The following is a 26,992-nucleotide window of genomic DNA, read 5'->3' on the forward strand; positions in this document are numbered from 1 at the left end:
TACATTGTATCTTTATAACCTTGGTATTGAGATAAAAAGGGACATTATTGATATTTTATAAATATGCCTTTTTATAATTTCATTCATTTTATAAATAATAGCATAAAAGGAGATACTGTATTACTTTATCGTTTACATATCTTTAAAACATACTTATTAAGTTATTATATTAATAAAATTCATGTGACTTTATTAAGAATTAAAATCAAGAGAACTCTGCAAGTAAGGTTCGCATTAAGTTTTACGTAATTCACAAACACATTGTTCTTAAATATATAATAAGTGAAAATATTTCGCATATGAAAGGTTAAGACTTTTGACTTTCAACGAGATTTTTTTTCCTATAATGTAGCCAGCCATATAAAAAAAAAAAAAACAAGTTTAATTTTTAAAATAATGATATTTTTCTTATTATTTTTATAATATAAATATCGACGAAGCATAAAGTATACACGCATCACACATGAGGTAACTTTGAGCGGCATAGCTAGCATGACGGAATAAGAGTTTCATGACGTTTGACGTCACTTACTGACCGTTCTTACCGCCAAGTCGCGCCAATAGATTGTTCCCATCAAAAATATCTCACGAAACATGTAACGACCATTCGTAATCTTGAACGAATCTATGTGTAAAACGTTACATAGAGTCCAAGAAGATTTTCTTTCTTAATACAAAATAAAAAATGTTCAAATGTCGTTGGAAACATGTACTGTGTACATATAACCGTTCGTGATCTTGAACCGATCGATAGCACGCTGTGTGGGCTCGTATGAACAATGCCTTACACAACATTATCGTACACTCACGAATGTCCTCAGCTACAGTCAATGGTCGTTACGTCACTATTACATGCACCGTTATGATGATGTTACGTTACATTCAATTACCGTAACGCGATTTAAAGAATCGGTAAATTTGGCTTTTTAAAGATTAAACTAGTTTGTGGTCTTTATAAGGGTAAACATTGAACTTTTTCTGCTTATATAACACTGTTATTCTCAACGTACATACGCACTAAGATAATCTGTAAACACTTAACCATTTTCAACTTTATTCTCCTTTGTAATATGTCTTCAAGTGCTTCAACTTTGAACTATTTGTTAGTGACAGAAACTCTTCACAAAAATTGTTATAATTTGGTAAACTTATTAAGTTACAATAGTTGTTCAGAAATTTTAAAGAAAACCGAATGGGCACATTAGGGAGGAGAGTAGCCTGGTGGAATAAGCTAACCAATTCCAACATTGTCCAGCTGTAAGTTTATCACTTAAAGAATTTAACGACTTCTTTTCCATATTACATTAGTAATGTTGATGAATTACAATCACATTAACACCCTTCCCTCTAGACCACAGCTTCCCCTCTCGTTTTTGCATTGCATTATGAATGGTCCCTAAACACTCACTCTAAGAAATATATAACCACCATTTAACGAACCATTAGTTGATGTCTTGTAAACAATGTACTATTTTTGTTCTATCATTAATATCTATGCAATTGAATAGAGCTGCAAAACTAATCATAAGCCTACGCTTCAACATTCAACATATAAACAAGTTAGTGTATGAACATATTAAAGGTACAGTCTCGTTCAAAACGAAAACAAATTTATACATATTGTTATACAATATTATAATACTGCATTTGTAAATTAATTTGTTTGTCTACGTTTATTTTTGAGCTTGACTGTACATACCAAAGATACCTTACAATAACATTCGATTCGGCAAATGTCAAATGTATATTAATGAATTAATATGCTATGATTAATTCTTTTCAATTCTTGAGGATTCTTATCAAATCCCAATATTAATAAATTGCACAAAATCGATGTATACAATAACCTATACCAGTTAATACGAATACCAACCATAGGAATCCTGAACTCCGGCCAGTTTGCTTTATTCGATCTACAATACGAGGAAGCTAAACAATGTATGTACATAAAAGGTAATATCATTGTCTATGGTTCGTTATAATCGACGATGCATGTATTTATTTTAACTACGCGTATGTTGTTTACAATAATTTTGTTAAGGATCTTCTAAAAACTCTGTTTTTATACATCAATAGCTTTTCAATAAGTTTATTGTTTGTTAAGTATTTTAATGTATTCTAACTTTCTTTTCTTGTATATATATGTTAATTTCTTAATACATTTACTGATAATGGTCCATTCTGATGTTATTCATTTGTAAAAAATATTTTTCATGTATCTGTTAAATTCTCTCATTTTAATTTACATTCTTTCCATATTTAGATAGATTTTTAAGAAATAGAGCATAGTATTCGCATAGAAAACCAGATGTAAACATCAAACAAACTTAGCTGTTACGTCATGTTACGTACAATACGAGGGTTTATTTATTATTGCCATTTTGACAATATTATGACAGTGACAACGGGTCAAGTACGTTTCGTTTAAACGTAGAAGCAAATTATAAAATGGCTGATTGTATGTGTAAAGAAATACTTCATTGCGTGCAAGTAACGCATTTACGTTCTTCCTTTTTTCAGGGACTTTTTTATCTTTCGCTTGTTACCGAATAACAATTAATTACTTAAAGGTAATCATAATATGATTTTACTAATTGATAAACAAAATAAATTAATGAATGATGTGGGACAACATTGTCAATTATCAGTACAGTAAATATATGATATGCAATTATGTTCTAAATAGTAAATAAACAAGTATGTATGAAGCCTTGATGCATAGGTATCTAACAAGTATGTACGTATAAACTATAAATTGCAAACGCTGTATACATTACTGCGAACTTTGATTCATTGAAAGGCCAACCTGATCCGGACAGGATTTCCTTCACATTGTCGATAGCGGACAAAACACAGTATTGTTACACGGTAGCAAGATGGCTTTTCACTATTTCGACAGCCTCGTGACTCACGACCCAGGTTTAATCAGGCAAGAAAGTCTCAAATACTTATTTATTTGTCGAACATGAACGCTCAAGAAAGTGCTGAATTGGAACCATAATTGAAAATTGTTATACGACAACAATTACATGAATAGGTTCATTTTTAAACAAGCTATTTTTTTAATAAACGTCCAAAAAGTTTTAATATGTTAAGAACTTTTTGTTTCATTCAAGACAAATAGAAAAATAATTGACGATTGTAGGAAAAATTAACCGTTTGAATATATATTTTAAAATTACAAAGGATATTATATATGGTGTCACGTGTAAGCTTTAGGTGAAGGTCGAGAAGACAGGAAGTTTGTGCCATGACGTCATTTCCCGGGCCGATGAACGAGTTGCATTGTTAGACATTCAACTTAATCGTGTTTAATTCCTTACTTCGACTAAAATATTAATTATCATAATTATTTAATCACGATATTACAACATTGAACCAGCGTTAACTGGGAATTTCGTTTTAATTATTGTAATGTGTAGAAAATATTTATGAATCCTTACTCTAGTGAATAGTTTTAGTAGTATATTAACACTCTATTTAGTTTTTTTTTTTGTACTAAATCATTGCGCATAGTAAGTATAAATTTATTCAAGTTCTTATAAAATCCTATAATAGAAAACGTTGAATAAATACTATGTTATATATGTATAGATAGATAAATGAAAACTTCGATTTAATTCCCGAGAACTTCACGAAGGTCACATCCCAATGCTCTTATCCTTTTGTTGAATTCTAAATTTGCAACACAAAATTCACGCCCACTTTTATCTTTTATTTGTAACTTCTTCAAAATACCTTCTTAAATTCATTTACAATCCAGATATCATCAATTCGCAGAATTAACTTTAAGTACAATTTAGTTAATTTACTTCATATCACGTCTTTTATTTCTTTATGTTACGTAAAGTTTACAAAATATTTTTAAAACTATTCTTGTATTAAACGAAACTAATGGATAACTTCAAATGGTTTAGGTTGAAGAGATTATGCTCGAAGTCGTACATACTAAAAGGCGTTATTACCCAGAAACGATTTTCTGTCTAAAACTCTATATGTACTGGTACGTATAAAAATAAAACTTATATATATTGCGTAAATTAATTTATTCAATTCATCCTTTTTTATATTAATCATAAACTTAAAATACAGCCAAATCAAATGAACGTCGAAAAAAATCACAAGTTTATTTTAGATTTAATTTCAAGATTAAAAGAATAATATTAAAATTGAAAATAACAAAAACATGCTTACATTGTATCCACAAGATTCAACGAACAAAAATCTAGTTATCTCAAACATTTCTTCTCAACGTTCCTCTTTAAGATGCAACACAACGAAAAACCAATTGAAATGCATAATACAACATCTTTGGAAACATTGGTCGGCGCGAAGCAGTTCAACGTGCTTAAGCTTTATCGGCATTCATAAACACGTAAATAGATCGAATGCAGTAAAACGTGGAAATGCTGCACCCGAGCGACTCTGTTTCCAATTTCACTGCATCGCGATCGATCTAATTCCATTGATATTGCTATCAAGAATTCGAGTTTGAATATTCATTGCCAATAGGGCATCTATATTTTCTAGGCTATCTCGTATTTCACTCTTGTCTCCTAGACACCTTTATGGCTAACAGAAGTAGGTGCAATTTTCATAGTAAATAAAGATTTACAAAGCTGATTTAAACATGCAACTATAAGTAATATAAGCGTTATTATTTAAAATCAAATGCTTTTAGTAAGTACACTATAGTCCATAAATTTTGTCCAAAGACTTAAACCCAGTTTGCCCTGTAATTCATCGTTATCTAATCTACCATCAAATCCTATAGTTTAATATTAATAAACAAGAAATAATTTACTTAATCTTAGAATCCAATCTCAACCCCAAACGAACCTCCAATTCTCTAAAGCTCAAAGACACCGTATCAAGAGTGCTCCAGATAAATGGATCACGTTACTTGATTAACCGGTTCGCATCCCTTCCCCTTATCACCCTTGGGAATATTTAAATGGGCTCTGAATATATCACACCACCCTTGAAGCAAACGAGCGAACAACGTGCACTCTCTTACCTGTTTAAAATTATAGATGGAAATTACTGTATCTTTAAGTAAAGTCCGGTTGTATTAAAAGGCAATTGCAAACATTAAATAAAAATAAATATGCTAATGTCTGATATATTGTATAAGTTTTTATTTTAATTTTCAACATTTATAAATATATTTGTTACTGTCGCTGAAAAAGTATTAAACTTATCAATATTGTCCACCCTTCTGCATTCGCTTATGCATAAAATATAAATTCAATATGAGATTCCTTTTGTAGATGAACTCAACTTTGGGGACGTAATATATTTGAGCTTTGTGAATTTTCAATTGTTACTTTTATCGTTGCATAGTAACGAGTAAACATATTACTGTCACGTGCGATTTAGAGCGACAATTTGTAACAGACGTGTGATCTCAATCAAAATGGCAATCACGCGCGGCGCCACCATATTCAGTGCTAATGTTCTATTGAAAATCAGCATTCACAGCACCGTCACACGAAGTGTCACCCATTGATTTCACCGAAAAAAACTTAATACCGAAAATGATATCATGTTGAACAATATTTCTGGTATAATCTTATGTTATTAGACTTATATAAACTGTTCATAATAAAACTATATAATTTTCCAACATTTTTTATTGACATTTGCGTTGTGTACTGAATAGAATAATTAAGTGCATATTTTTCGTTTTTGTGCAAATACAAATCCTGTTTCTAAAGAACTATGACCGCGCCAAGGTCCACAGACTCATTCACGAGATCAAGTGGTAAAAAACTAGAGCAATGAACTGGGAGTCACGTAGTCCTCTCATCGAGTCCCTGGGCACGTAGGAGCATCTAAACTACCGCTTATTGTCAATATTGGAGTAATTCGAACCACTGGTAAAATCAATAGAAGCATTATCTATATACTACATTAGTCCTATTAAATGTTTCAAATTATTATTAATCTCCTGCAAATGGACTATTGGTTCAGCGAACTGGGAACAATATTGGAGCTGCGAATGGATATTCGAGTAACTCGCTTCGATTGATCTATTATGAAGTTTATGATAATTAATTACAAATCACTGATTACTGTCAATCAAATTTTAATAACCATACAACCATTAACATTAAAGACGAATAAATAGTTTAATTACATATATGCAAGTTAATTCAAGTACACGGTTCAGTTGATTGTTTTAAAAAATGTTGTATACAAGAGCTTATGCATAACAATTTTTATCGGAATGCAAGATCGATAATGAATTAAGTCGACAACCTCGACGGCCTGAGTAATGGTCGCTGGAATGAACAGTTGTGTTGAACACACGGTAAAGTGCAAGGCTACGAAGTGCATCGCCGATAAACCGGAGATGAAAGCGACTGTTTATTTGATTTTCTGCCGCTACGTGCAGGCATATTAACTAAGCTGCGGCCTGCGACCATTGAACTTCGAAGAATGCCATAAACTTTTCAACACGTGAAATTCTTGCATATTTAAACATTAACAAATAAAATCTAAAATAATAGTATAAATATCTTTTTAATTACAATCACAAGTTAATAATTATTTATATTTCTATATCAAGCTTATCAACAGCAATTTCCTGTGCTTATTTTATAAATGCATGTAGCATCAAACATGAGACATGTTGAAATCAAATGGCGGCGCAATGTATGGCTCTTCATTCCAGCATGTTATTAAAACAAATAGGTGTTCTGCGCTGTGCGCTCTGTCACTCGCAATCACTAAACAATAAATCTTGTTCTGTCGCCTCTAATATCCGACCTCCCAGTGCGTTTACCGATACACTGGAAATCATTGGAACCTAATCTCGGGTGTTATCTTCACATGCAGTCAAATGCAATATATAATCATATTGCATTTCCATCACTTCTCATATTTCTGCGGCGAGCACAAGTTAACCTTGACTAGATGATAATGAAGCTGAATATAATTTACATACAAATATATATCTCTTATCGTTTATTCACAATTCTGACGCAATTTACAATGGCCTTTATTGACCTCCGGTTAAGAAACATTTTTTAAAATAAAACTATAATTTTAAAGTTTTTTGTTCGTGACCCAACCGACAATTTCATAAAACTTCTCGGCTCAGCCCATCGAACATAGTAGGATTACGTTTATAGACCATTTGTATGGGATCTGCTACGGTTAATGATTTCGGTCGCTCCTCACTTAGGCAACTCTATTTCGAGATGTGTGCGAGTAATAACTTTTTATTGAAGCTCGACTATTGTCAGAATAATAGAAGTTTCTTCATCACAGCTTTCTTTCATTGCCACTGTACAGTACGTGTACCCATTAGTAGTTACGCACCATGAACACCCAATTATAAATGATCGATATATAACGCGTTCAAATATAAAAACGATTCTCATACAATGATGTTTTAAATAAATACCGTATTGAATAGTTACTTCATCTATAAACATACTTATCTATATCTACGTCGGTATATAGATAACGTAGCAATAGGTTGTCATAATATTACATGTTAATTCAAATGCTATCAATTTTATTCGCTGCGTCTTAAGAGTGATCTTCGTTTGCAACGGTTCTGATGTCCTTATCTTGACCAGACCCGAACGCTTTTTCACACGGTAGTCTTATCTGCATGTTTTTAATAACTCAAATAATCTGCAATGAATTCAAAAGCAATAACTTAACCTACCGTTTATTTTCCTCATGCCGGACCTAGACCTTTAATGCACCGCCAAAATCCTGCCCGTGTCGGCCGCTGCAATAACAAAACACTCACACAGACCCAACACTTTCATGTAAGTATACCACTACACACTCAGTTGTAACATTCCGCAATTTGATCCAAGGTGTTGATAAACGATAGATAAAGTAAAAACACTGGTAGTAAAGTTGATAAGAAAGAAAACAAGTATAGTTTATCACCGAACGATCTACACCCACGCAACCATGTTGCGACGCGCGTCAACGCCGCGTGACTGCAGGCGTGCCGCCGGCTGACACTTTAGCGCTGGAAACAGCGACAACTTCGGGAACTAATGTAAGCCTATACATATTGTTGATAGATGGCGCTTCGACTAAAACCGGCCTTTCATGTTTACACTTCGGTAAACATTAATAATATTGCTACAAAAAAGCTTTGTATGATTTTTAATAATAATTTTAAACGTATCTGATAACATTAGACAAAAAATATTTTGATAAACATAAGATTTTAATTTATGAATTCAAATACAAAACAAGTTTTTTAAATGTCAAAAAATATTTAACTTACCTTTTATTTTACTGCAATGCACACTTTACTGATAATTTCATTTAATACTTAAAAAAAAAATATTAATATAACACCACTTTTAACCATTTAACTAGTACATATTTGCCATATTTAAACACAAACATACGAAGTTCAGCTACATTCACCAAAATAACGTCCAATGGAACGCCGGTTATGCCATGTAAAAATTATGAAAACACATAGCGCAAATCGGTAGAGCTTACGGGATTTCCGTAAAACACTGCAATAATAAGAGCACGGTGCGAGTACAGTTCGCGGTGAATAGCGACCGATAACACTATCCATCACCCCATTATCTAGGCAACATGAAGTTAGCAGCGAAAGCGCACGTCAAAATATACCATAAATAAAACCGTATGGCGGGGTGCGCCACCCCATCCCCCGGCATTCGATCGACGGCGGCGTTAACAGAAACAGAATGGTGAATCGTAATTTTGAATTTTCAAACATAGAACGATTGAATCGATGCCGGCTGGCTTTAGCCTGCGTTAACGGACGACTATCGTGATCTTTAAGCTAAAGTCGCCAGCAAGACGCCGTGCGAGGGGGCGGCGCCTCGTATAAACTCGTATTACAATACGTTAAATCGCCTTCAGCACTCGACGGCTGCAGTCGTAACGCGGAACATTTTACATCTGAAGTAGGCCCTCGACGTACATACAACCAATTAACCTTAACGTTAATGATGCTCTCACTTTTAAAAGAGCTTTTCCAGTACTCTCAGATGTGAAGCACCTTCAAAAGATCTCTGCATTCCTAGAAGTGCAATAAAATTCTAACATACGACACTGCCAATGTAACTCTACGATAACTACTAATAAAAGTTATTATCAGAGATCTTAATAAATGAGAATTATATAATTTAGAGTAGGTAATAGCCGGTGTTATTACAAAAGCATTAGCCTTTAGTAGGACGAAAGGAAATACTAACAGGGAAGTCCCTTTGACGGGTATAAGATGCGTGGAAAAAGGAGAGCGACAATTTTTCCGGTTCATATCCTTTGTACATTTCATTACTTCCGCTATGTATGGACGTGGTTCGTATACCGCCGGGCGCGTTCGGGTGTGTTCGTCAAAGCTCGGTTTGGACCGTGCGACTAATCGATAGCCGTCAGAGAAGCTACCAACATGCTACGCTCAACGTAGATACTACGCGACACGAAACTACAATCGTAGCTTACGCTACCGTTATTACGCGACTAAATTGAAAAGTCGCCGAACTTGACTCTAGCAGTGCGATATTTGTTCAGTCTACGACGGTACAACAGGGTTAATTGTTTCACTGCTCAAGCGAAGTCGAGGACTATAGTTAGATACAAAGATAGCAAACAGAACTGGAAATTGAATTCACGTCTTGTTGGAATGAACACTGCAATTAGATTGTTCTAACATTGTTTAAGTTAGAAAACGTATCCAGCACAACAAACTTTAATAATGCTATTCAGATGTTCACTTGTGTCTCACTAATAGACTGAAAATTATATGTAAAGCTACGAATACATTACTATCATTAAATACATTTACATCATCAATTGTTTTAGTCTCTATAAACAGACTTTAACATGTTATATACACACATCAACAGTGTCTAGGGATATTTTGAATTTACTCAATTATTTCAAAATTTATTAAAAATAACATGCAACATGTTTATATTTTTATAAAGCCCATTTATCTGACTATACTCCAGAATTTAAAAAAAAACCCTTATTATTTTGCGTAAACAATTTTATACTTAAATAAAGAAAAAAAGTAAAATATGGAAAAATAACAATTAATGTTTGTCTCAAGAAAATGTGAAAAATATAGAAAAGTTATTGTTTTTAACAGTTATATGAAAAAGCAGTAGTCTGTAAAACCACCCATGACATTTATAACGGTCCTGCAACGATTTTTCATACTTTGGATTATGTTATCCAAGTCTTGCTGCGGTATATTGTCCCAGGTCCGACTAAGATGCAAAAAAAGTTACTCTTCCGTCGCAATATTTGCAGGGAAATTTCTCAAAGCCCTTCTTTGGAGCACGTCCCACGCGTGCTCTATGGGGTTTAGGTCAGGTGATTGAGCGGGCCAGCCTAAGACCGATACGTCTTGTTCCTGCAACCATCTCGTCACCACTCTCGCTGCGTGCGGACGGGCGTTATCGTGCATAAGCGTGAATTCTTGGCCCATTTGTAGTCTATGGGGGTAAATTATCGGCACTTGCACCTCGTTACGGTATTTTTCAGTCGTCATGGTGTTTCTGATTCAAACGAGGTCTGTTCTTCCACCAAGACGAATTCCCGCTCAAATCATAATTCTCCCACCGTGGTATGAATGGACTTCCTGAAGATGTTGCAGACGGCTATCACGACCAGGGACTCGCCAAACACGTACTCTACGTGTATCGGGATGGAAACCGAACCGGGACTCATTAGTAAACAGCACTACAGACCACTGGTTATCTTCCCAGAGCAAATGTACACGAGCCCACTCTAGTCGTCACCCACGATTTCCTCGGCGTAGTGCTGGAGTACGAAGCGGTCTGCGAGCATGAAAGTTAGCTTCATGCCGCCTTTTCCTTACAGTTTGGTCACTCACAAGCAACAGGTCCTCTGACTGGAGCCTAACATTTGGTTTTTGTTACCTAAAAGGTAAGACAAGTCATTTGTATAAATTAGGAAGAGAAAATGGACTTAAAATAGATTCTTGAGGGACTCCTACGCGATCTCTTTCAATTTACATCAATGATCTAAAACCGATTTCTCAGGTACAGTCAGTCTGAAGATTGACTGCAGTATATCTAATAACATAGTGATGTAACAAAAATGTTGTTGCTAGCTAACAAAGGCCTTAGATAAATCACAAATTATCTCTAAAGAAATATGTAATTCATTCCAAATAAAAAAATAAAATAAACAACGAGCTTAACTCTTTATGGAAAAGAGAAGTGAACAGAATAGAACAGTGAGCATAGCAAGAAAATATTACGTAGGTATATATATTTAATAATGTTGATTTACTTATTATTTGTATTTATTAAGAGGACAGTCCTTGCGGAACGTCAAAATAGCGCTTACTATTTTTAAAATATCTTAAAACTGGAGCATTGATTATGGATAAAAAAATACATTCAGTATCTCAATAGATATATCTCAAGTTTCACCGCATGATATTTATAAAATTTGTATCAATAACCTGGTAAATTAATCGTCAACATCACTCCAAACACTGAAATCGACCTTTTCTATTAACATTTTTTAAGCTATTTATCGGTTAGTTTATACATGTATTTTTGGTTAAATGGGGACACGAAAGTGTAAATAATAAGTTCACCGTGTTCAATTTCTATTATATCTCACAATATTATAGTAATTTTTATTTAAATATTGCTTACTTTTTGGCATTCGTCGTCCATACATTTTAGTATGGAGAAAATCATTTGACGGTTTTGACTTATTATTCGACATCGCTGTCAATAAATTTTCAGTCCCTCCCCAGAGCCCAACGTGAGAGCACGTCAATTTTTATTTCGAGCCGACTCTTATAATTTCGCAAAACGTCTACGCACACATAGACAAGTTAGCATAAGGGTGGGGCGCGAGTGTCGTGGGACACAATTGTTAATTTTTATGCTGCGGAGCTGAGTCTTCCTGTCAGGGACGATAAATGAGGACTCCACTGAAGTTTGGAATCCAATTCTATTCCCAAAAAAAACCGTAATATTGGCTACATCAAGACGGCAACCATTTAAAGATATATTATAATTTTGCTTTCTAAAATTTGGTAGGGTAAAAACTACACATTTCGTTTTTTGAGTATTCAAAACTAAATTATTTAGTGTAAACCAATCGTGTATCTGTGATAATGCACCGTTCACATCGTCATAGTCAGTTTTTTCCTGTCTACCTTAAAATCAGTGAAGTATCGTCAGCAAACAACATTATAACACAAATACCTTTAACATAGAAAGGAAGATCATTTATATATACTAGAAATAGAAAGGGACCCAAAATTGATCCTTGTGGAACACTCATTTATAACGTAGATCCAGAAAACTTTATGCCATTAATGAAAACTTGCTGGACTCTTTGACTTAAATATGAAGCAATGAGATCAAGAGCTTTACCTTTAATACCGTAGTATTTGAACTTATAAAGAAGCGTCTCGTGTTCTACACAATCAAATGCTTTAGACAAATCACAGAATACTCTAATAGCATTCTGTGATTTTTGTCAAGCATCGTAAATATGTTTAAGAAGTGCTATTCTCGCATCAGTTGTCGAGCGACCTCTTGTAAAACCGAATTGCTCACTATGAAAAATAGTATTTGTACCGAAATGGACGAGAAGTTGATTTAAAATATTTTTTTCGAATATTTTACTTAAAAATAGAGTATTGAAAAAAATTATATATAACTTCGTTATTTATATTTATAAAATTTAAGAAGTGATTATTTAATGTGTCTTTACTTTCATTTAATTCGGTATATCGGCGACGTCGGGTGGGGTGGGGTTCTATTGGCAGCTAAAAATTGTTATAATATAAAAAGAATTACAAATGTAGATAACTTAATTGACGATAAAGAATTATTGTTTGCTATTATTACCTGGAAAAATATTAAGATAATGATATGTGTAGTATATTTACCACCCAGTTACAGCAGTAAACAATATCTTGATGTTTTAACATGTATAGAAAATGCAATTAATATGTATACTGAATATCCATTTCTGATAGTTGGTGATTTCAACTTAAATTCGTGCAATAATAGTGTTAGATCTCAATTTAATAATTTTATGGAATATAGTAAGTTACAACAATGTAATAATATTAGCAATAAATATGGATGTATCTTAGATTTAGTACTAACTACTCTGGATCACAATAATATTAAAATATCGTCCGATACGGAGCATCTAGTTCCCATGGATGCATACCACCCTCCCTTAGAGATACTGCTCACACTTCCTAGAACAGCAAAACATCCAGCATCTCTGGCACCAGGAGAATATTTAATCACGGAGTGGAACTTTCGGCAAGCAGATCTGCACAGCTTGTACGTTGACATTGCGAATATTGACTGGACCGACTTACTTGAAAAACGTCATTTAAATTTAGACTTAGCCTTAGATATACTGTATAATAAACTTAATGGTGTTATTAGTACACACGTTCCTACAAGAACAATAGTCCTGAATAATAAATATACATATCCAAAATGGTATACCAAAGAAATAATATATTATATAAAATTAAAATATTTTAATCTAAAAAAGTTTAAGTGTTATGATTTAGAGTTTAATAAAGAACTTTTTAAATACTATAGAACTAAAGTCAAGGGACTCATAAATATAGAATTTAAAAATTATATATCTAGGGTTGAAAACAATATAAATATAGAACCATCAAGTTTTTGGCAATTTGTAAAGGAAAAACGTAAAACTAGACAGCAGATAAAAACATATACCTATAACAATGAAACCATACAGGGGCAGAAAGCCATTGATTCATTTGCTAAATATTTCAGTTCTGTGTTTCATGATACTTCTCCTCTGTTAGACGTGAAGATAGCTGAGGAAGAGGCTAATCGCTTTGGTTGCCAATCTACGGTAACCATTGAACAAGTGACAGTTGCTGAACTCAGAATTGCAGTACGGCGACTAAAAGCTTCAACTGCTTGTGGTCCTGACAACATACCTCCCTTTCTAGTAAAAGATTGCTTGTCGGCTTTGGAAGTGCCCTTACTTCATGTATATAATCTTTCAATTAAACAATGTTTATACCCTAGCAAGTGGAAAGTGTCGCGAGTAACACCTATTCCAAAATCGACTTCGTCCACGGATATAACAAATTATAGACCTATAGCTGTACTATGTGTATTTGGAAAGATATTTGAATCGATCCTTAATAATATTATTTATAAACAAATAAAGGGACAATTGAGTGATTGCCAACATGGGTTTCGTCCTGGACGCTCCACATTGACAAATCATATAGAATTTATAGATTATATAAGTACTCAAGTTAAGTCTGGCTGTCAAGTAGATGCCGCCTATTTTGATTTTACGAAAGCATTCGATCTCGTAGATAATGATGTACTTTTAACCAAATTTTCTGTATTAGGATTTTCAACTTCTCTCTTAAAATTGATGGCTCACTACTTAAAAAATCGAAGACAGTTTGTTAAGCTAGACGGTTATAAATCGAAAGAGTATTATACTCGATCAGGGGTTAGTCAGGGTAGTACCTTGGGTCCTATGCAATTTTTGATAATGATAAATGATTTACCAAGTGTTATCTCTAATGCCAAATGCCTTATGTTTGCTGATGATTTGAAACTGTACCTATCTGTAACTGAGACTAAAGACTGTGTAGCGTTACAACGTGATATCGATGCTGTAGTTGACTGGACTATAAGAAACAAATTATCATTTAATAATTCAAAATGTAAAACTATCACTTTTTCTCGATCTCGTAAGCTTATTAAAAATGTATATAATCTGTCTGACACACCAATGGAACATGTAATCAAAATCAAGGATTTAGGAGTTATAATGGATAGCAAAATAAATTTTCATGACCATATAGTTAAAATTTGCAAAGATGCTAATAAATGTCTTGGTTTCATTATTAGAATATTATCACAATTTAAGAATACCCAAGTAATAGAACAATTATATAATGCATATGTCCGTAGTAAATTAGAATATAATTCAATAGTTTGGAGTCCGCGCGAGGCAATGTACACTATAATGCTAGAAAAAATTCAACGTAAATTCTGTAGATACTTATTTAAACGTAAATATGGATACTACCCTTTTCTCTATCCTTCTATGTTTGTGTCAGGTATGGTTGGTTTAGATACACTTCAGCTTAGGCGGGAATCCGCACATATAAAATTTTACTACTTAATTCTAATGAATAGAGTGGATAGCATTGCTGTACGTGAATCCATATATTTGTATGTTCCCGACCAATATATGCGTGGTGTTGGAAGACGGCAACATAGATTATTTTGTTACCCACCTATGTGGCATTCTCCCCACGCTAGCAACAGCCCCACTGCTAGGGCTGTTAAACTTTTAAATAACTTCCTACTTTGTTGTCGAGATGTAGACATATTTTGTGATCCCTTTTATACGATATTCAAACAATTCTATATATTCCAGAATTTTAAAGATGTTTTGTAGTTCCTAAATAGATTTAAGCTTATTTTTGTTTACTTTTTTTTTTATAAATTTTATTTTTACTAAATTTTATCTCTTTTGTTAAGTAATTAGTGTAGATAAAAGCGACTTGGTGTAATTACTGTAATGCTTTTATTTTTCAAATAAAGATTTATTATTTATTTATTATTATCTACCAACCTTAAAATATCAAGAAAATAATTATTATTATTTAGTTAGACGAAAGCAGTTGAAACAATAAAAATCATAATGAATATTTGGCATCTTAATGCACTCTGACCGCACCCTATGCTAACAAATAATTTATAATTGCGTTTGCGAGTGACAACCTTATAGCTAATACATTACTCGTAATTAAATGTATTTTTATAAATCCTACGTTATGAACGCGCAATGAAAATTTAATTTATTCGTTGCACCAAAAACAAGCAACTAATTATCTCCGGGGATGCGTACGATACACTGCACAATGCAACTGTATTATTGAAAAGTACCTATGTGTGTGTTCTAAAATAAATTCCCACGCTGACAAACTACGCTCTTAAGAAAAATGAATGTTCGAAAAATTTTGATTTTGAGCTGTAAATTTATTGTGAAACATAGATCAAAATTTATCCAAGATTTATAGATTCAAACTAATACATATGTATGATTTTAACTGCCAAGGTCAAAACTTTAAGGTTGCGACAGCCACTTATCACATGATTTGGAAACGGTGATCTCTTCTAAAGTATTTTTTCGAATGTTATAGCGTAAAGGACTATTTTAAACTATATTAAACACCCAAAATAAATGATATATTTATCTGAATAAGGATTAATAATGAATTAATGTTTTGTAATTAATTCATGAAAAAAAAAAAAAAGTTTATTTGTTATTTGTAATAGTTAAATATGTTATTATGAGTTTACCTTGAAGGTAGACAAATAATAACATTTATTGTTATTATTTATTATCCCTGAATTTTCTGTAGGAATTATTAAGATCTGGAATTTTCTAGTACATTGTTATGTGTACATTTGATATATGTCCTTAGTTTTAGCCAACGTTAGCCATTTAAACGTACGAAATAGATTTTTGAACAAAACACCGGTGTATGTCAACCATTTTGTACCAGATATTTACGAATAAATACACATTACTTTTATCGCGCTTTCTATTAGTGCAAACTCTATCAAAATCGTTTAAGTGGTTTAAAAAAAGAAAGCGGATATACAGACAGAAAACTATTTTGTTTATATATGCTGAGACAGCGTGGTGATCGATGGATATATGATTATTTACAGATAATTACTAAATAAATTGCAATTACATTAATTACTGAATTGACTACTTTTACAGAGATCCTCTTTTTCCTAATGGTATATATTTATTATACCCTTTCAGTTATAAATTCAATGCGAACATAACATTCATTAAATTTGATTTTACAAAAAGATTCGTCGGTGGTGGGAGTGAAAATAAATAACTTATGGAATTAAGATTACATTGCTGGCCTAGTGTATTTTAGTTATTTCTACAGTATAATATCTTATCCTAGTAATGGCATCCTACTCTGGGATCTTGAAACTGTTATTAATAATATTTTTGTATTGCAGAAGAGGCCTATTCGTCCAATCTATAACCTGGGCCCAAAACATTCGTTAAGATGTAAATTTAAAGAAATTAAAATAATGACTGTCACTTCTCAATTTGTTTTTGATAATGTTATGTATGTACGCAAAAACATAAAGATTCTTTCCAGAAATTGTGACATACATTATATTAATACTAGGAACAAGAATAAACTTGTTACTCCAAGGACCCGATTACACAGGGTTAGTATCTCTTTTTTGAGGCAATGTATACGTTTTTACATCAGGATCCCAGAAAACGTTTAAAAAAAATTTGTAAAATTTAAAAGAATCGTTAAAGAGCATTTGTTTGCTGAAGGATATTATAACACTAATGACCTTGAGAATGAGATGATCGCCTCCAGGCAGTTTCAAATAACGAAAATATGTTTATTATTATTGTACATGAAAATATGAAATTTATATGTATATACTACTACACTTGTGAAAATGAATTTTATAAATAAAAAATATATCCCGCTGAGTTCCTTACGCTGGTTCTTCTCAGGTCCGAGGTGTTAATTTCCAAATCGGTGGTAGATTTTTGACTATTTTAAACTATAACTAATATAAGCAAGTGTAATCACTTCCATATTGAATAAATATTTTTGACTTTGATACAAGCCGTCATCACAAACATATTATTTTTTTCTAAAATTCACACGAAAAAGTTTGAATTCATTATAAAAAAAAAAAACATATTATTAACTTGGATAAATGGCAACTACTTGATATATTGTCAATAATGAATTTGTCATTTGTCATTGTCAATTGTCAGAAAAAGTTACTTTGACAATTGTAACGTAAAAAAGTATTCGATCGAAATTTACGTCGATTTTATTTTAATGTGTTACTTATTATTATTAAGTATAACCTAATTGTTTTTATTTCTTTATTCATTCAGCGAAAATGAATCAGGACAAGCTATTATCGTAAGTAACTTAAAAATGATGTATCTTCAACACGCTTGAATAATATGTCAGCACATTTTAATGTTGGTTTTTAAAATATTCAGGGGTCATGAACTTGTTTCAAAAAGTACAACGAAAATAGAAGTATCTTTGCCAGAAATTGGCCTTAAGGATATACTTCCAAGTGGATCTTGGTTGGAGCAAAAACAAATACAAGCAGCTGTAGAAGCTAGAAAACATTTAATTGAAGTGGAACGTATTGAGAAAAGGTATGTTTATCAAAGCTACATCTTTACACATTCTGTCAAAAGATTACAATAATTATTTCCTTAAATTATAGTGAAACATAAGCAAGTCATAAGACCTTAAATTTACTTAAAAATAAAATGAACTTTTCTTTTATATCCGCAGTGGTACATTAAGTCATGCAGTGTGGAGAGAAGAGTTGATGTTGGCAGAAGTAACACAGAAAGTTGGAAGCTACTGGCAATATTTAGGTCACAATAAAGGCAAACAGTTATTTCTTAAACCAGAAGAAGCTTTATTTCTTATGGAAATTGTAAGTTCATATAATAATTGTATAGAGATTGTAATAGTATCTGTTTAAATGCTGACTTATAACTTCTTAAAAATGATCACATGTAAGACTTACACATTGACATGGATATAATAATGTATCTAAGATAACATTTACAAATATGCAATTTTAAAATAAAGGATTATGAGTTTTAAAGAATATTGTGTGCAATTACAAAGCCAGTGACTTCTTAAATGATTGTACACCTTGGAAATGAAAGAATAACCTCTGAGTCATTACCAATAAAAATATAAATAATTATTTTGTATAATTGTTGTGAAATCTATATTTGTAAGTGCAATCCTTCCAAATTGATTAAAAACGACTTTAAAAAAGACAATAAATTATTTAATCAATATATTAGGCACTATAGCTTTTTTTAAAATTATACATTCATAGAACCTCCATATAGACTAAGCTCAATACTCTTTTTGAAAATAAAGCATTTGATATGCAAAAAACGAAATGAAAATTTATGTGAATGTGAAAAAAAAAAAAAAAAAATATCCCGCTGAGTTTCTTTCGCCGGTTCTTCTCAGGTCCGAGGTGCTAAATTCCGAACCGGTGGTAGATTTTTGACAATCAATAAGCAAGTGTAAACACTTCTATATTGAATAAAGATTTTTGATTTTGATTTTGATTTTGTGAATCATTAATATTAAAAAACAGAATTATACTATACAAAACCTAATAGATAGTTTTCAATTTGTTATTTTAACTTTACTATTTTGTTTTAGAACTGCCTGCATCTTAAATATAATGATGTGAAAGTGTCTCTCCAGCAAGCTTATTCTTTATTATTGACCGAGAAAATTACACTCCTGCAATACAAAGTCTATGCATCGCTCAGTCGCTTAGGATACCGAATTTACAGACACGAGCATGTCGAACCCATAATATGTGAAAAGAAAATGGATTTACCTTCTAATAGCGAAAATGTAAATTATGATAACATAGAAGTAAAAAATGAAAAACCAGAAGATTCTAAAAATGAAGTTAAAAAAGAAAAATGTGACCAAGCAACTGAAGCAACAGAAGTTAAAAATAAAATTATTGGTAAGTTTCAACACTATGTCAATATAATTAATTCTGGTAATAGGAGACATAATTATTTCCAAAGTTGTTGGTGCATTGGGAATGTAACGAGTGGGATTTTATGGATATGTACTTTCGGATATGATTACGGATACGAAATAATTTTGGATCGTCCTATTGTTTCGCATAGTTTCAGTTATGGATATTAGATTATTAAGCTCCTGGCTGTTTCTATTCATATACAATTATGTATGTAATTAATTTGACAAAAAAAAAAAAAAGACCCGCTGAATTTCTTTAGCCGGTTCTTCTCAGGTCAGGGTGTTCCTTTTTCCGAACCGGTGGTAGTGTTTAATTTGACCATCAATAAGAAAGTGTAATGCTTCTATGTTGAATAAAGGAATTTGAGTTTGAGTTTAAGAAATGGTAAAAGAAAAAAAATATGTGTGCGTCTCGGAATGTGATAACTTAAATGGTCCAAAATACGGCACGTTGTGGGTTAGAGTAAGAGAGGAAGAGCTTGTCTACCATTGCTATATATATTTTACTTTATTTGTGGGCTACTATTTAGTATTAGGCATAATCTAAGAAAACAAATCAAATAACTTTAAAATACAAATTATCTACTGCCCTTAACTATACAAAAAAAATTTACAATAAATGATTTTGTTTATGGGTATAGATTTTTCTTTTGGATATCCGAAGGTTTAGGTTGCGATTATGGAGCCCCCTAATATTGCTGGTGGTTAATATTTCTTTCAGTGCATATGCCTATGGACATATAAAAATTCACCTAGTATAAATAAATATAATTGGCTTGCTAACTTGGTAACTGTATATAGATGATATAAATAAAAACAATGATTCTATTAAAAATTAAGTCAATTAGACAATTCTACTAAATAAATGTAATCAAAATAGTTAATTTTTTAATACGACCTGATAAGTTTTTTTATCTTTTTCATTCAAATTACAGATGAAGGTGATATTGATAGTAAGAAAATAATAACAGAGAAAACTAAAAGCTTATGTGGGCTGAGTAGATTACAAAAATTGAAAAACAGAAAACTGAAACCATGTAATACAAATAATATTCATGGGTTCTTTGAAAATTTACCAGAACTAACGCAGAAACAAATTGTTTCTATACAAACTCCACAGAAACAATTCATACCAAATACTATATGTTTAAATAAACCAGTTTTTAGTATCAATTTAGAAAAAATACACAGTAAAAATGATAGATATGTTTCAACAGATACAAATATTTATACCATAAATGATGAAGTTAATGGCAGTCATATAAAGAGAATAAAAAATACGTGCGGCAGATCAGAACCGGCTCAAATTCCTACATACACTAATTTTGCATTTGCTAATGGAAGTTTTCAATATAGACAATTCAATTTTTATAGACCAAGACATACTTATAGTTCTATAAATTTTAGTATGTTATTCCAAAGACATTATCTGCCTAACTGGTTTTTTACATCTCGGCTACAATTACCTCGAATTCAAACACAATTTTGGCAAACTAATTGTAATAGCACCAACACAATCACTTACAACAATAATAAGAAAAGAACCAGAGTAACAGCACAAAAACAAAATTTAGAGGAAATTAAAAAGCTTGCTTCCAGGCTAAAACAACTTATCTTAGGAGGACATACTCATGAAGATTACGTCCAATCACTCCATAGACTTATTCAGACTTATAACACTAGATATAAAACAAGAGTAAGGCTTAGTCAAGATTTTGATGTTGTAATTGAAGAAACTATTGTAGACACTATAGAACTAGATGATGATGATGAGCCTAGAAAAAAAAGACGTCGTAGCCTAAGTCCTAACTATCAAATTGAAGAAAATCTTAACATGTTCAAAAAACTAGCATGTCAGCTGAAAGAATTGGAAAAAAATAATAAATCATCGGCAAGGCATCGAAGAGCTTTCTCTAAACTGCTGAGAACATTTAACGAATCTTATAATGAAGAATATTATTTAAATGAAAGTAACGAACTAGAAAACAAACATAAAATTGCTCTTGATACATCAGATTCATCAAATTCAGAGACCATAAAAGAAGAACAAAAATTTCGTAAAGGAAAGAAATTAAGGAATCCTTTTAATATCCTAAAGAGACTTTCTGAAAGACAAAAAGAGGTATATACAGAAGCGTCTACTAGTAAAAAGGAAATTTCGGAAGTAGAATGCAAGGAGTACAGTCCGCTTTTATCGAAAACGTTTAATAAAAATTGGTTACCACCGGAAAATGATTTCGGAAGAGCGGAAATAATTTCTAAAGACGCTGTTTATAATGAAATAACAGACATGAAACGAGAGGACATAATGTTTGATTTTCTCAAAATACAAACATGTAAATGTGATAATTGGTTGGAACTGAAAAAATCTTTTTACACTAGTATTAAAGAGGCAATAGCCGAATTTCAAAGTGTGCATAATAATATGAACAATAGAATAAACTCCATCGTAAAACCAGGCGATTGTACTGATATGGCATCGATTTTAAAAAAGTTGAGAATAATTCAAACCGAAAAATGTACTGAAGAATGCAATCTCGCTATTGATTTCGACATGTATAGAAGACATGTTCAAAATTTTAGAAAAACGAAAAGGCCAACTCCACACTGTTACATAATCTGTCTAGAGTAAGTAAAGTTTTGCTTAAAAAAAAATCGCTAAGTTATTAATAAGTACTGTTTAAACAGTGGCAGATTTACACATCTTTGTAACCAACTATAGGTTATTTAATTTTTGTCGATCTTCAATTAAATTAATCCTTGAGTTCGGAATTATTTTTGTATTGAATACCCCATGTATTCTTCTATGTTTGAAAAAGTACGTCATAATGTTGATTTTCTTAATAAAAAACCATAAAAAAAAATATTTTGGCAAAATAAACACCCATTCTTGCTATAAAATTTAATTAAATTTTAAACTTTTTTATCCCGCAAAAACGCTGTCAGACACTTTGTTGACGTCATATTGGTAAAAACAACAGTCGTGATTGTACGACCCGCACTAATTCAACGTAAACAGCTGTAAATATTTGTATTTAAATGTAATTTTAATTTTTATCAAATTTCATAATTTATTTTTCACTACTGAAAGTATCCTATACAGCAATTTAGTTGATATTGCACAAATATATTTTATATATCACGAATGTGCAATGAATGGAGAAAATTATCATCAGAATTTGCTGCCAATGAGAGGCGGCCGTAAGTTCAAACTTCCTTAGCCTGCTGATAAATCCGCCACTTTTAGTAAAATAGTAAAGTATTTTAAATAACTTCTATTTAAGTTAGATTTTCTATTAAATTTTGCTAATTTCTGTGTATGTTTTGTTATTGATCACTTTGATAGATTGATTAATTTCATTTCAAGACCACATGTCATTTCATTTGTCAACTGAAGACACAAAACTTATTAATCTTAAAATGAAATAACAAATTAACTGTCATTTCACTTTATATGACTAGTTGCTCTATTAGTCCAGAAATTATCAGTAGAAGCCGAAATACTCGAAGTTGGCAGTGCTTACACTTCCGGTCTTGTAAAATTAATAATTTATGTTTGGACACACACTTGTGCAATGTAATTTAAGATAACACCTTAGTCACATGACAATTTTTTTTTAATATACTTTAGTTTTCAATCATTGTAAAAAATAATTAACCTAAAAATTGTAACTGTTAATAATGAATCAATAGAATAATTAGACATTAAACATCAATGATAGTAAATGATATACTAAATAAAAATATTTTCTATTTCAGTGAAACAAATCATATGCCATCAGGAAGTCAAATAGCAAGCCTGTACTCGAAGTACGACGATGATGCGATAATTGTGTTCGCTGTTGTTGGAGTTAGTTCAATATCTTACTTGCAAGTCAATCCAATCGACTTACCAGTATATATCTCGAATGACACTTGAATATGTTAATACTCCTATTTTTACATTTTCTTTGAAAATATATTTGCTTGCCATGACTAATATTATCTAGTAATGGTTGTCCTAAATTATGGAGAAACAAAAATATGCTTCATTTGCAGATATAATAATAATAAATAGGCAAAAACAAAACGGTTTAGTACCTTTGCTCCTCTAATTGTTTTACAAAACGATTTTCTTTTTTCATTGTTGAGTAGCTATTTACGAGCTTAGTTGTTATCAATAAAAAAAATGGAAATTAAATAAGCATTATGGTCGAATTTCGACCATTGAGCAAGCAAATAATAATAATTGTCACTAGTATCAATGGATGTTTGGTGTTAGTACTTAAAGCAGTTGTTAACTAAAGCATATAAGGTCACTTAATAAATTTATGGAAAAATATCAATTTATAAAATATTTTCTTCCTTATACAAATATTTAAAACTGTAATTTATAGATAAATATTGATGTTGTTAATGATTAGTTAATGTGAAATGAATTCTTATATATTGTGTAAATTTTATAACAATTTCAATCTAGATCACTTAGTGTCCAATACCGAAATTTTGATTCTGCTCTGAAATACAACACGTACCTGCAAATTAAACATATGTCAGTCAAGATAAAAGGAAGTCAGACATGCGAAATTTTAAATATGTATATAAGATTTGGACTCAGAGTATAAGTACTGGTTACTTAAGCACAAACAGACCCATCTATATTCATTTACTAAAAGTATAGAAATTTAAGATACTCCAAAATGATTTATATATATAATATTAAGCTTTACTAAAATAAATGTATTTCATAGGTCAATCCTATAAATGTTAACTATAACTAAAATTGTGAAGGCTAAGCATTTACGGCTTTATCTAATGTGGCTTAGGTTAAGTAGGTTGATTATCAAAACAAAGCCTTCTCGTTCTTTCGAATGTCAAATCGAAGATGATAGAGAGAGACCATCAGTGTTTTACTAAACACCCGGAACTCTGCTGAACTATGGGTAAAAAGATAGATAAGTGTCCTAGTTATTATGGTATGTTAAGTAAGACGAATCAAAACAATGTATTTAGTTATTTGTTATATTTATTGTAAATAATACTTGTACATAAAATGATGTAATCAATACTTAAAGATATCATTGTATTTATGATGAATATATTCTAAACTAAGCCTTATATGCCAAATAAAAGATTAAACAGATTATTATTTTTTATTTATAGTTATTGCTATATATTAACGCTGTGCAATAAGCTATCTCATTACAATAATTATTATTTAAAGCTTTTCTTAAGTGACAAGTATATGACGGATTGTTTCGTGCATCCACAACTACAAATAATTTAAACTAAATTTATACAAATAATAAACAACTCTAAATAACTAATTCAAATATGATTCATATTTTAAGTTTATATTATCCAAATAAACACTACTATACAAGTAATGATATTATGTTGCCATGTATTATTTTATCTATCTGCATAGTACGGGGAAAGTTTTAAGTATTGATTAAATGTTTATTAAAACTAAATAACTTTTTTATCTCAGATATTTTGAAAACTATCATCGTAAAATCACAACCTAATATCTCATTTTCATGACTTACTTGTGTCACACGACATCACATAACTGCATTTGTTTTAATTAAGCAATCAATTATTTATCTTATTTATATTAAACAAGCAGAGCTTCGCGTCGATATTTATTTGACCGAAAATAATATCAATATTAAAAAAAAAACTATATTGTTATTTTATGAAAGATTAGTCATAATATACATACCTAATTCATCCTTTATTATGTATATATCGAATGCAAAATATAGACCGCGTTTATGCACTTTACCATTTTAAGATTTCCTTTTCCCAGTTTTTATTGTCCTGTAACCGGTGATATAATACTTATTGTAATTTGTTTCGAACAACGTCACAAACAACATCTCAACAAATTAAATGGTCTCTTTTGCTCATGTATATATAGAACATAACCTTAATATATGAGAATACCATGTGCATAAGTTAAACTAGTTTTACAGTCTATAGATTAATTATAATGTATTATTTATTTGGTAATATTTACATACACAAACAATTTCATTGAAGATTAATTAATACTTAAAACTATATATTTGTTGTAATAACATACGTAATATTATATCTCAGAACAATAGAAAAACATAGACGGCGGCGCACACAAAATCTTGCCTAGGTACTATATAAAATAATATAATATAAAATAAAATAATTACGGACGTACTGATCATATTTTCTAGAATAATGAACAATTATATTTTTATTATTAATCTTACTAATGCAGTTGGATCACAATTACTAGTAAGGAATGGTTAATAATTCGCCCATTATTTAAACAAGATTTGCATTTTAACACAAAATTGCATTTTGATCTTTTTAAAGTGTGTATAGCGTCTGGTTTCCAATAATGCCCTGGAATACGATCAGCATCAGCTTTTTATTCTAAGTAAGTATTTCAAATTCAGCTTTAGAGTACGTCGCTCATTTATCCATTTCTATTAGTCTGAGATACTTTATTATGTAATAAAGTAAGAGTATTTGAAACATCGACATCGTTAAAATTATTTGAAGGTTACTGTATACGTTATAATCAAAATGTATGTAAGTAGGTAGGTAGGTACGTACAATATATCGGCAAATTTGACTTTATTAAATCTTAGCGAATTTTTATTTATTTCAAAATTTTATGTTCGATTTTGACATTTCAAACGGTCAGAACACAAAATACCAAAAAGATACATGTTCAAATATAATTATTCGTTTTTATTAAGTAGATTCTACAATAATATAATTCGACGGATTGATAAAAGCAAGCGTAATGTATAAAATATATTTCGATCATTTACTTTTTTATTTAATATCATATAATTGTTTAATTAATAATTATGTATTAAAATGTATACATATAATTACATAATACATATTGTAGAGAAATATATTAGGTACTTACTTGAGGCCAATAGAAAAAGATTTTTTTTGTTCTTTTGTCTATTGGTCGGAGTATATTAACTTTGTAAGTCACATTATGTCGTTGTTAATTCAAATACACTTATGACATCAATTGATGATAATATTTTATAAAAGTCCTTTTTTTAGTTTATCATAATTTAATTTGACTTTTTTTTAATCTGACATTCGATTTTCATAAAGGCTTAAAATAGAAAATAAAGCAATTGGCGTACCTTTTTTCGATTATTGTATAAATTGTTAGCAAATAATATTAATACAGGAAATTATGAAGGATCTTTACAATAATTATTTTTTAAATTAGAAAATTAAAAATTTTGTGAATATAGTACAATAACATTTTTTTTAAATATCCATCGATTGCGTTTTTCATTAGTCCTTTTTTTCACAGCATCAACATATGGTAAAAATACTTGTTTAAAAAAATGGATAATTTAATAT

The 26,992-nt window shown here is 31.0% G+C and overlaps 2 protein-coding genes across 2 annotated transcripts in view; one reads left to right on the plus strand and one right to left on the minus strand.

Moving 5' to 3' along the window:
- LOC113394185 (caskin-1) overlaps positions 1–7,976 on the minus strand; it is a 245,275-nt gene extending 237,299 nt beyond the window's left edge. The window contains exon 1 of the mRNA XM_026631402.2: positions 7,682–7,976. Within this exon, the coding sequence (XP_026487187.1) occupies positions 7,682–7,697 (16 nt within the window). The 5' untranslated portion in view covers positions 7,698–7,976. The remainder of the gene's footprint in view (positions 1–7,681) is intronic.
- A 9,886-nt stretch (positions 7,977–17,862) lies between these two features.
- LOC113394187 (uncharacterized) lies at positions 17,863–24,753 on the plus strand. The gene is made up of 6 exons (XM_026631403.2): positions 17,863–17,998; positions 18,082–18,246; positions 18,389–18,536; positions 19,292–19,610; positions 20,566–22,258; positions 23,390–24,753. Exons 1-6 carry the CDS (start codon positions 17,976–17,978, stop codon positions 23,547–23,549), a joined length of 2,508 nt encoding a protein of 835 aa, XP_026487188.1. The 5' UTR covers positions 17,863–17,975; the 3' UTR covers positions 23,550–24,753.
- Positions 24,754–26,992: the final 2,239 nt, after the last annotated feature.

The sequence above is a fragment of the Vanessa tameamea genome, chromosome 9 (assembly GCF_037043105.1).
Source record: "Vanessa tameamea isolate UH-Manoa-2023 chromosome 9, ilVanTame1 primary haplotype, whole genome shotgun sequence".
NCBI classification, from domain to species: Eukaryota; Metazoa; Arthropoda; class Insecta; order Lepidoptera; family Nymphalidae; genus Vanessa; species Vanessa tameamea.